This window comes from Carcharodon carcharias, chromosome 3 (assembly GCF_017639515.1).
Source record: "Carcharodon carcharias isolate sCarCar2 chromosome 3, sCarCar2.pri, whole genome shotgun sequence".
NCBI lineage: Eukaryota > Metazoa > Chordata > Chondrichthyes > Lamniformes > Lamnidae > Carcharodon > Carcharodon carcharias.
Window position 1 is genome coordinate 77,184,917 of NC_054469.1, and position 12,233 is coordinate 77,197,149.

At 39.8% G+C, this 12,233-nt stretch overlaps 1 protein-coding gene across 4 annotated transcripts in view; it reads right to left on the reverse strand.

Annotated features, from left to right (window-relative positions):
- ctnnal1 (catenin (cadherin-associated protein), alpha-like 1) overlaps positions 1-12,233 on the reverse strand; it is a 393,020-nt gene that overhangs the window by 13,374 nt on the left and 367,413 nt on the right. For 3 of the 4 annotated variants that reach the window (XM_041185149.1, XM_041185146.1, XM_041185147.1), the window contains 6 exons: positions 10,357-10,394; positions 8,383-8,433; positions 7,945-8,099; positions 5,856-5,904; positions 4,741-4,797; positions 3,690-3,809 (listed from right to left, as the gene is read on the reverse strand). In XM_041185149.1, coding sequence (XP_041041083.1) covers positions 3,690-3,809; positions 4,741-4,797; positions 5,856-5,904; positions 7,945-8,099; positions 8,383-8,433; positions 10,357-10,394 — 470 coding nt within the window. Of the gene's footprint in view, positions 1-3,689; positions 3,810-4,740; positions 4,798-5,855; positions 5,905-6,702; positions 6,868-7,944; positions 8,100-8,382; positions 8,434-10,356; positions 10,395-12,233 lie in introns of those variants that run through there. The other variant, XR_005942687.1, reaches the window with a different exon arrangement.

Here is a 12,233-nt window from a genome sequence, read left to right on the forward strand (position 1 = left end):
ATTTAAAAATTTGCAAATGATACAAATTTTTAAGTATTGTGAGCAGTGAGGAGGATGGTGTAGAACTTCAAAAGGACATAAACAGGTTGATGAAATGGGTGGACAAGTGGCAGATGAAAGTTAATGCAGAGAAGTGTGAAGTGATTTATTTAGCTAGGAAGAACAATGAGACAATATAAATTAAAGGGTACAATTCTAAAGGGGCTGCAGTGGCAGAGAGAACCGGGCGTATGTGTGCATAAATTGTTGAAGGTGGCAGGACACGTGACAGAGTGATTAATAAGGCATACTGAATCCTGGGCTTTATCAATAGAGGCAAGGAAGTTAAGTTAAATTTGTATAAATACTGATTTGAACTCAACTGCAGTGCTGCATCCAGCTCCTGAGCACTATTCTTTAGAAAGGATGTGAAGGCATTGAGCAGGATGCAGAAAAAATTCATGAGAATGATTCCAGGATACACGGATAAAATTGAGCAGCTGGAACTATCCTCCTTGGAGAAGAGAAGATTGGCAGGAGATTTGATAGAAGCATTCCAAATCATGAGGGGTCAGGACTGAGTAAATAGAGAAAAACTGCCCATTGGTGGAAGGATCGAGAACCAGAAGACACAGGTTTAAAATCATTGGCAAAAGAAGCAATGGTGACATGAGAAAAAACATTTTTACACAGCAGGTAGTTAGGATCGGCAATGCACTACCCGAAAGTGTGGTTCAAAAGAGAGATTCAAAAGAGAATTGGATCATTAGCTGAAAAGGAAAAATTTACAGGGCTATCAGGGAAATGCCAGGAGAGTGGCACTATGTGAATTGCTCTTGTCGAGAGCTAGCACTGACACGAATAGCCAAATGACCTCTTTTGCTGTAAACATTCCATGATTACCATTTCATACAGATTCCCAATCTACGTTAGCCTACTCGCCCCTCATACATGCACAATTTGCTTTATTTAGATTTAAGACCCTAGTTTCAGATTTAACAAAATCACTTCCAAACTCAAAATAAAACTCTACCACGTTATGGTTACTCTTCTCAGAAGCTGCATTAACCCTTTCTCGATGCACAACACTAGATCTAAAATAGCTTGTTCTGCAGAGATAAAAACAAAAAAACTGCAGATGCTGGAAATCCAAAACAAAAACAGAATTACCTGGAAAAACTCAGCAGGTCTGGCAGCATCGGCGGAGAAGAAAAGAGTTGACGTTTCGAGTCCTCATGACCCTTCCACAGAACTGTTCTGTGGAAGGGTCATGAGGACTCGAAACGTCAATTCTTTTCTTCTCCGCCGATACTGCCAGACCTGCTGAGTTTTTCCAGGTAATTCTGTTTTTGTTTTAGCCTGTTCTGCAGTTGGTTTCTCAACATCCTGATCTAGAAAACTATTTGATGTACATTCAATGAACTTGTCCTGTGCACTTTTAAGATTAAGGTCCCCCACAATTACTGCATTCCTCTTGCTAAATGCACCTCGTATTTCCTCTGCCCTACAACTCCAGTTAGGGAGCTGACAAACAACTCCAACGTTGTTTTCTGCCCTATGATGTTTCTAAGCTCCACCAAAACTGATTCAATCTCTTCATTTTCTGAGCTAGCGGCATTTCCCTTTATTGTCTTAATCCCATCCTTTATTTTCAGAGCCACCCCTCTTCCTTCTTTCCTTTTTCTTATCTCTTCTAAAAGTTAAGATTTTTGGAATAATTAGTTCCCAGCATTGGTCACTTTTCAACCATATCTCTATAATGGCTGTTAGAAATAAATAGGTTTGATCTACTTGTGCTACTATTGCATTATTAAGTCCTGCAAGCATTTGATTCCTTTTTCAGCATTTGCAAAAATTTAATCATAGAAAGGGAAAAATTTAACAAGCAAAATAAAGACAAAGGTAAGAGCATGGATTCGTTCACCAACAGGTCAGGTAGAACATTATGACTATGGAATATTAGGGGAAGAATTGATTCGTGATTGTATGGTTCGGGGCTTAGAAGAAGCTCTATCAGATCTCTTGCAAACAAGCAAACATGAGGACTCGAAACGTCAACTCTTTTCTTCTCCGCCGATGCTGCCAGACCTGTTGAGTTTTTCCAGGTAATTCTGTTTTTGTTTTGAAGAGAAGTTATAACTCCAATCGAGGTAGTACAAATCGCTCAGAAAGCAAAATAGAGCATTTGTTTGCAGGGAAGGCGAGGTCCCATGGAAACAAGTGAGTGAGGCCATTCAGCATGTAGGTCAGTACAGCGAAAGCGCATCAAAGCAGAATCCTGTGAAAATAGGGAAAAGCGCGCTAACCGCCATCTTAAAATGCTCTCAGTGTGGCAGGAAAAATCTGCATAAGTGGGAAAAATGCCCAGCAGGGGGAGCAGAGTGCCACAACTGTGGAAAAATAGAGCATTTTAAAATTGTCTGCCATTAAAACTCAATGAAACAAGAAAAATAGTCTAAAAACAAAAAACCGCGGATGCTGGAAATCCAAAACAAAAACAGAATTACCTGGAAAAACTCAGCAGGTCTGGCAGCATCGGTGGAGAAGAAAAGAGTTGACATTTCGAGTCCTCATGACCCTTCGAAGGGTCATGAGGACTCGAAATGTCAACTCTTTTCTTCTCCGCCAAGAAAAATAGTCTGTTTGTTACCTTTTCTGTTCCTGTTCTCTCTGGGTGCTCTGTGAAGTGCTGTGAAAACAGGGCCAGTCTTTGGGAGGTCAGCAGTCTGATTGCTTTTGAAATATTCTTGGGGAATCTAATGACACAGGATGCTAACTGAATACCTTGGTTTTGCTTAAGTGGAAATAGGCAGTTTCCTCAAAATAACCCAGGTGCTTGAGTGATGGGCAGCAATGCATGTCTGCCTGTGAGGGTTGAAATGTTCAATTTTGGCTAGCTGGGGTGGGACAGAAACATCCAAATGTAATTCAGCCTTCATCTTAATAGATCTGTTGAAACAAGGAATTGAAAGAAATAGGGCACTTTTGGTGTAAAAGGAGAGATTACAGGAGGTCAGCCACAAGCCAAAGGTCTATTAAATGAACTAATGCTTTGTTTGGAAATGGCAGGCAACAGAGCGTAAGCAAAGCAAGAGTCAGAACACAGTAGCCAAAAGGTAGATCTGTTGATTCTTTTCCCTTCCCAAGTCTTCTAATATATTGATTCTGATAAATTTCTTCAAGAGTAAACTGTCTCTATTTCAATTTTTAAAAATGATCTGGAGCACACTGTCAGAAAGAGAACGCTTCAGTTAACAGATTGTCACCACTCGGCAAGTGTATGCAGCAGGCTTGCGTTATGAACAGTTGGATTGCAAAACCTCTTTGAAGCTGTTCTCCTGGCTCTGACAGTGAGTGTGTTAATCTTGTTTGCTAACAGTTTAAAACCTCAAACCTATTTTCAAAAATTGCACATTTGTTTTATTAATATTGCACATATTTTGTATCATGCAGCAAATATGGTGACCTGATGCCATAAGTTTGGCAAGCATCAAAATCATATTAGACAACTCTCCTCTCAAGGTTAGAATATCACCTCATATTGAAGTCAAAGACCAGGTTAACCATCAGCTGTAGTGCTGTAAATGCAGTTTATCTGGTTAAACATAGGCCAGTGACAATTGGAAGGTTTGAATTTACATGTCCAATATGAAATTGCAATTTGTAACCCACCCTACCAACCACCATTCCATATAAAGAAAGCTACAGACCTTAGCAAAAGTGGCAGCTTTGCCATGAACAGGGGTTTTGCTAGTTATCTGCAGCTGCTGACACAAGATAGGAAACCTCTCTGTCTCCATCATCAGAGCTGTCTTTTCATCCTCTTCCAGCTGAGGACAGAAAAAGACATTTGGTTCAGAGTTAAGTCACTGTCAGAACACATTGCATGGGAATGGATTAGAACTGTGTCAAGTCATCATTTTTGTAATTAAATTTTCTAATATTGAAAGCTAAATTAAATGTTCAAGACTTTGAAACATCTCGCCGGTTATTTGTACACAGTGTATTTATTGTGTCACAGTCAAACTGAATAAACCCAGCTTCTTAAGATTTGATTTTACAGCTAATAAACACATTAGTTACATAGCTAATGAAATAAAGCCCAAGAAGATCTGCCTGTGATAATCTTGTTATTCTTCAACCTTCGGTAGAACATGATGTGCATATAAATAAGAATGTGCGTCTAAGCACTTTGACCGTCTCATGTAGGTATACTGTGGTTGTGAAAAGAGAATTAACATTGATTTTAAAATAATGGATTGTAATGAATTTAAAATAGAAATTGATGTTCACATGCCACAAAATGTGTGTCAGGTACAAATGAATATGGATGAGATTCCAGATCAAATCAAACTCTCCCCTTGGAGAATTAGAACCATAAGGATTTTGCAAAGATGAATAACTAAGTGCTGACATTTTTGCCAACTTTCAAGACACACATTTTCTGATGTAAAACATCTGAAAAAGCTTTCATATAACAAACTGGAAACAGACAGCATGTAAATCATAGAGAAGACTGATTAGCATTTTGAACATCAACCCTATATCAGAATAGAAGACAATCTTTTGTTCTGATAAAAGGTGCATATGCTTCAGATTTCCAGCATGTGTGTTTATTTTATATTAACATTGGATATGAAGCAGACACAGAAATATATTGAAATTCTTATCCATTGCAAAAGTAATGCACGTGTGTGCTTGTAGTGGTGCAGATTTGAAGTGTGTTTAATTCTAAAATGCAAGTGGTTCTTGGCAGCATACCTGATTTGAGAGAGAATGAAGAGATGTGTGAAATCTAAGACCTTCTTCAGCAAAGATCTGTAACAGGGAAAAGTACAGTGAAAGAACCAAATCTGCTCTTGACATTTGGGCTGGTGTACCTGTATTTCGGTCTGTGAAAAACTTAAAGATTACTAAGTATAGGATCCCATGTGTCAAGAGAAGCCCTTGTTCTTAAGGTTTCCTAGGGAATGACCATTGAAAATCACACAAATTTCACATTTCATACAAATTTATCATGCTCATGACTGCTGACACACACATAGTGAAAGAGAAGGCTATCTAAGTCTCACTACTATTTGTGATCACAAACTAGGCAGTAGTACAACCAAAATAGAGCTCATCCCACCAGTCCTCGTTGCTGCTTTGACATTCTGGACTTGAATCTCAGTAGCTAGAGCTCCTGTCAGAAATAGTTAACAGCATAGTGCATACATATAATGAGGGATCCAGCAACTTCATTTAGACCCCAGTTTCATCTCTGCCCATCTGATTACCAAAAGTTCTTGCTCCCACTCTTGGTACAAGTCAGGAGGCTGCAATTTTAGCAAAAATTAAAGTGACCCTTGTTACTTTACACCTTTTTACCCAGGAACTTGGGGGCATGGATACAGCAGCTAAACAAAAAGCCAAACTGTGCTACAGAAGAGAGGTATGATGGTGGTCAGATACTGAATGACTACTCCTGATACTCCCACAGTGCAATTACACCTCACTTAATCACAGAATCACACAGTGCAGAAGAGGCCCTTCAGCCCATCGAGCCTGCGCCGACACGTGAAAAACACTTAAGTAACAAATCAAATGCGAGTGGTTCAAATCAGATCACAGGCCATAACATTAGTGCAGATATAATATACTTATATGTGCATAAAACTTCTATTTCACCATGACTTGTATTCCAAAGCACATCTAAAATTAAATGAACTGAGCTAAAAATACATAACCCAAATGCAACAAGGCTATCGGCTTACAGGAAATATCAATCACTGTACAGAGACATAATTTATAAGCCATTATTCTTCATAACTGTTTCCATTTGAAGAAAAACCCCGTTACTTTAAGCACAACATGAAGATAGCAAGGAGTCTACTTACATCTGCCTGGTGAAATAAATCTTGTGTTGTTTTCAAAAGGCCTTCTCCTCTGAAATAAAGAGAACAATTAAAAAGTAAAGTTCTTAGGATTCATTTTTAAGTATGATGTTTCAGATTAGATTTTAAAATGACATTGTAGGATGGACAAAACAATGTACACCAATGATAGTGCATGTAAAATGTATTATCAGTGGTAATATGGTGAGGCATTGTGATGATACATGAATGAGTTTATATGACAGTGGTAGGAATCAGCCATGGGCAGTTCCTGATCTCAGCTGTTTTGAGGAAGATGCCAAAACAGAGTCAAGTATTGCCACAGTGGAAGTCGAGGGGTGGGGTTGGGGGTGTTGGGAAGAATCAGAGCGAAATTTACTATGAGTTACTATTACATGGCAGTAGAGAGCACAAAGACTGGGTGCAAGTTGACTTCCAGATGACTGAGCGTGTCACACTGGGAAATCTAAAAAAAGCTTTAAAGGAGGCCATCTAGACTTCAAAGTAATATATGCATAAGTAATAAAGATCCTTCTGTCGGGGTCAAATAAAAAAATTCTTTTGTTCATTATGTATTATCCTGTTAAGTTAGAAGTTAAGTTAGATTTTACATTGTGGAAATAAACGTCCTCATCAGCAGCAAAGCTAAACAAATAGCTTCTCATTTCTTATAACCAGCGCTAAGCATTCCAGATCAGGAATGCAAAGTAACAAAGGTTTTAGTCAACTCCAGTAATGTATCTTTTACATTTTGTATCAGTGGATCTCTGATGGTGTTTCTCAGTAAATCACAGGATAGGCTACTTAATAAGAACTGTAACATTATAGCACGGGATACACAATATATTACCTTACTGCCAGGCTGTAGGTTGCAGGATAAAGTATTACCTTGTGTAAGCTGAACTGTCCTTTTAAGACTTCAGGGTTTTATCCTTCTTTAGAGCATTATGAGGATATTTTCTGTTGCTTGAGAACGTTTCTCAGAAACCAGTGGGAATTAGATGAAAGTCTTATACTTTTTTTAAAAAGTACAATAAACAAAATTTTAAATGTGTGACTAAGCATGACACCTGAAGAATGTTGGACACATCTCAAAACTCATTATATATTATACCAACAGAACTCCTGTTCCACTGCTCACCATAACTTAGGTGACTTGCTGATTTATAAGGATAGGGATATTGCATCATGTAATACACAGTCTAGTGTCGTATGTGTATGCATGCCACGCATGTGAGTGAGAGAGACAGACAGTAAAACTACAAACGAGCATTACAAGTTTTGGGAAATGCACCCATATTAAGAAGCTATTTTGTGTTGCGGGAAGAGTTTCTCTGTGTATTCCAAATGCCTACTTTTTTTCTATTTATGAAGATTTCCTCCAACAATCCTTTCTAAAATAAAACAGCTGTAAGGAATTTGCTTAAAAAAATTTACCTACAATTATGTGATAGAGAAACATGACAAAGCAGACAGACGCCACACTAGATTGACCCGAGTGGCTGCTCAGAAAAGGAGAAGAATTAGGAATGCTGCAGTGACTACACTATAGGAATGTTACAAATTGTCCATACACTTGTTCATGGATCAGCAGCTTAGTTGAGCAAGTGATGGATACCAGGCCACTTGAACCTGTGTTCAACGCTGAATGGATGACACAGTGTGGGAGGCATCCCTACAGATTGAAGCAATATGTGCTATCACTTTTTTGGCAACCTAATAGATTGTAATTTCAACATAATACAGCTGGTTTCCAGACTGGCCAACTACCACTGACAAGTGCTACTTGCAGAGAGCATTGGATGGGTAATCACAGGCCCATAGCCCTGAATTTCCAACCATTCTTTTAAATAGACTGAGAATTAGGCACAAGCGGGCCTGTGATATCCAAGAACTCCTCCCTATGAACCATGCTCCAAGAGAGGAGTGCCTTGATGAGACTGTGTTGATAGTTTTGTACTGTAGGCTTATATGTCCACTAAAAGTCAAATAGGGAATGTCTAAAGTTAATCATTTCCAACTAATTTATTTTTCCTATATTTACCAAAAGAAATGAATGTTTCTGCAAGGTTGATTTCATGGTCAATCTTACCTTGTGAAAAGATACATGGAATACGCCATGCTCGACATGCTCTGTGCTTGACGAAGAATTTCATTGTCTTGGTCCTCCCATCTTTCTGTTTCTGCATCCACATCTGACGTGTGCAGACGCAGCTCCAACCCTAATTTTGCTATCTTTGCCTGTTCCTGTAATAGAACAAACATTTTCCTTCCAGATGTTGCTGAGCACAATGAAGGGCACCTGGACAGAACAAGCTTAAGTATGAAAAAATACATACCTACTTCCAACAGGCAACACTAGCCCATTCCTCAATTATTGTTTACAGGATCATGCAGGTAACCATTTAGCCCACCTTGTCAATGCCAATTCTTTGAAAGCTATCCAATTAGTCTCACTCCCCTGTTATTTCCATATAGCCCTGCAAATTTATACTTTACATGCAACATTTACAAAAACTAAAACTCTTACCTCAGCATCTAGTTTGACTGCTTTAACAGTCTTCAAATTTGTAGTGTGTTTCTGTTACAAACAAAAGAAAAGACACACAAAATAATATGTTATCGATTTTCACTTAACACCATCTTATTTACATATAGAGTGCAAATGGTGCTGGGAATATATTAAATGATGAGATAGTATACACATTGGAAGAGTTTAAAAGATATCATATTCCTTATTACATTTAAGATACATTTATTTTAACTTGGTGCAATTTTATAGACACAGCTAAAAATCAGTTTATTACATTTTTAATGTGTCCAGTGCACCACCTGTGAGCAACATGATTTTAAATAACTGAAAATGAGTTTAAAAAAAAGATACAAAGTTGATTTCTAGTTACATCGACATAGTCAATTTCTTAGTAGAAAACGTTTAAATTTTTTTTTAAAAGCCTTTTAGCGTCTTCACATCCAGACAAACAACTTCAAAAGCTTCCTTGAAAGCCAACAAACAGACACAGCAACAGAAATTCGCAATCATGATTAATTTGATCTAGGTCCATGGGCAGTCTTGTGGGTGGGACCAGTTTTCAGTGCAATGATTTTTAAACCAGCACAAAGGACCATGAAATCACAATTTGCCCCAGACGCAATTTTTGCTCAAAATTTCTTGGGGCAGAATTTTGCCCTTGGCATGCGGGCTTGGCAGGGGTGGTCAGGAAGCCTATTTGGCCTATTCAGGGGAGGAGAAGGCATAGTGGTATTTCCACTGGACTGGTAATCCAGAGGCACCGGGAACCCCGGTTCAAATTCTGCCATGGCAGATGGCGGAATTTGAATCCAGTAAAAATCTGGAATTAAAAGTCTAATGATGTCCCATAAAACCATTGTCGATTGTGGTTCACTAATGCCCTTATTTGCCTTCCTTACCTGGCCTACATGTGACTCCAGACCAATAGCAATGTGGTTGACTCTTAAATGCCCTCTGAATTAGGGATGGGCAATAAAGGCTGGCCTAGCTAGCGATGCCCACATCCCACGGACGAATAACAAAAAAATTGGGGCAATTTGTGAAGAAAAATATTGCAGCATAGCAGAAACTCCATGCCAGTGTTCTTTTTATTCATTCAAGTTCCTCTAAAAGTCAGAATCTCCTCAGGGAGATTAAGTTCATATTTAAACTTTGAAAAAAATAAAGGTTAAAATTATTCAGACATGTCGCCTCTTGTGACACTGTCACATGAGCTGGGGCATGTTTATAAATTGTCAAAAAAAAATTAATTATTTAATAAAGCCTTCATGAAACCTCATCCCCTCCGCGGATGAGGTTTCATGAAAAACGTGAAGGCCGCTTGGGCTCTTCGTCTGCCCGTCAACCTGAAGGTTGGTAGGGCAGAGTTGAGAATCAGTTTAATTAGTTTATTAATGGCCTTAACAGTGCGCAGCTGTCTCTGGTGTGCCCCCGCCGAACAGAAGATTGGAATGACGTGTGGTGATGTCGGGGCGCACACCTGACATCACTGCATGTCAATTTACATGTCGGCGTGCGGGCCCATCCCCGCACGCGGCTGAGAAAATTCTCCCCCAGGTGTTTTTTTCCATTTTGATATTGTTGTGTTATTGGTTTTTAGAGAAGGCAGGTGAACATGGAGGGTATCCCACATGATCTCCCAGTGGTCAATACAAATAAAGGACATATTAGCTCACACATTGCACATATAAGCACAAAGTTTTCTGCTCACAGGTGAATTGTTGAGATTGTGGAAACTGCCTCTTAGCTGCAACACAAGATAGTGATTTAGAAGAAAGTCTGAACTCCAAAAGATATAGGGGTAATATTAACCACAATAGAAATAAAATGTGGGAGAGATGTAAAAGGAGATCCTAATTCATTGTCACATATTTGCATTATTACACAACATCAAAATTACTCTGTAGCTTGTGGCATTTCAAGGTGAGTTTTGAGCCGAAGTTTTAAAATTAAATATATTTAAAAACTCACCCCTGGTCTAGGTAGGGAAAGGTATGCACGCTTCTCTCCTGGGGAAACAGATGCAAATATGAATATTTTTGTTATAAGTTAAATTACCTTAGAGTCAAAGCTGCACTAAAATGAATGAGGCAATTTTTAGCAAGGTCCTCTCAAAAATATTTTTCCCATAATAAGGATCTATTTTCTCAAATACAATGCGGCTTTGAGTCTTAACCGCTGAAATAAATAAGTTTTATTAAATATTCTGCTGTCAAATGTCACCTATCATCTTAAAGTTACCCTGATGTCACCTGACTGTATCATAACTTTTGTTCCTCTCTTCTCAATTCTTTCTCTGTCACCCAAAGAGACATGCAATTTCTATGGCCTTGAAATGATGTTTGGATATCTGTCACTGTGAAATTCCTTTCTCTGATATTGTAATGGGCATGCCTTTGCTTTAGATGGGTTAACACTGTTAAAAAATCACAGGGATTGCTTCTTTACAAATATGGTAAACAATTCAAGATCTGCATCTCAGAGTACACTTTCAAATGCATGTGAGTTATTGCAGAGCAAATCAATTAACACTGTTCACTGCAATTAGCTGGCTGCATTTGTCTAAATTGGAGATGAAAATGTGAGACAGTATGTTAACAGTTAAAACATGGTGACCACAGCTAGCATTCACATCCTTAGGAAATAAATATTGTCCCATTCTTCACATTGGGCAGAATTCTCTGGTTGGTGAGTGGGGGTGGGGCCTGCTCGCCAACGCCTAAAATGATGCACGATGACTTCGGGCAGGCATCCCGATGTCACCACACGTCATTTAGATTTTCAGTTTGGCACGCAGCCGAGTCAGCTGCGCGCTCACCAAACTGTCAAAGGCCTATTAAGGCCATTTAAATAGTAATTAATTCAATTAGCTGAGCTGTCCGTCCAACCTTAAGGTTGTCAGGCAGGTGAAGAGCCCAAGTGGCCTTTGCATTTTTCAGGAAACCTCCACCACGGGTGGGTTGAAGTTCCATGAAGCATTTTAAAAGTCAATAAAAATTTAAAAAATAATTCTTTCACATGTCCCACCTCTGTGCCTCAGGGAAATCTCTGCACTCTTTTGCACGCATGTGCGTGAAAAAGCACCGGAAACAACTCAGAGAAACCCCCCCCACCCCCGCCGCCCGCCCAGGGAGCGCTCAGCGCTTCCAGACGAGGACATGCTGAGTGGGCCTTAATTGGCCTGCCCACTTAAAAGGGCGCCACGTCCCTGATTGGGTTCACACCTGCCCCTGCCCAAGCTCCCCGATGGGGGGAAATTTCTGCCCATTATTTTCTTTCCACACTGAATAAAATAGATGTATACTTAAAATGGTGCTGTAAAACCTGTCAGAGGGGGGCGCCCAAAGCAATTACAAAACTTTTTGCTTGCTCGTTCCGCAATGACCCAAGTACACACTCATTGGGCAGAATTTAGCCCTTGGCTGGCCTGCCGCCATTTTGAGTAGGTGGGCCAGTTAAGGCCCGCCCAGCGGCCGGGTTCCTGTGCAGGGGTTGGAGGGAATCCCCATCTGTCAAAGTGCGCTAGTGGATGAAGTTTCGTTAATAATCTGCAGGCCGCTGGGGCTCCTGCTCTGCCCACCAGGGTGTTTATTAAGGTTAATTAGCCTGTCAATGGCCTTAATTGGCCATTGACAGGTTGGTGGGCGGACAGCTGATTTCACTGTCCTCCTGCCTTCGTGAATATTTAAAGGGACCGGGATGACATTGGGGGTTTCTCCCGACGTCATTTTCCCCTCGGCGAGTGGGCCCTGCCCCCAAATCGCCGAGGGGAAAATCTTGGCCATTATGTCTCCTTACAGAGCACAAGTTGACAAAGGAGTGGTAGCTCTACATCCTAGAAACAAAAA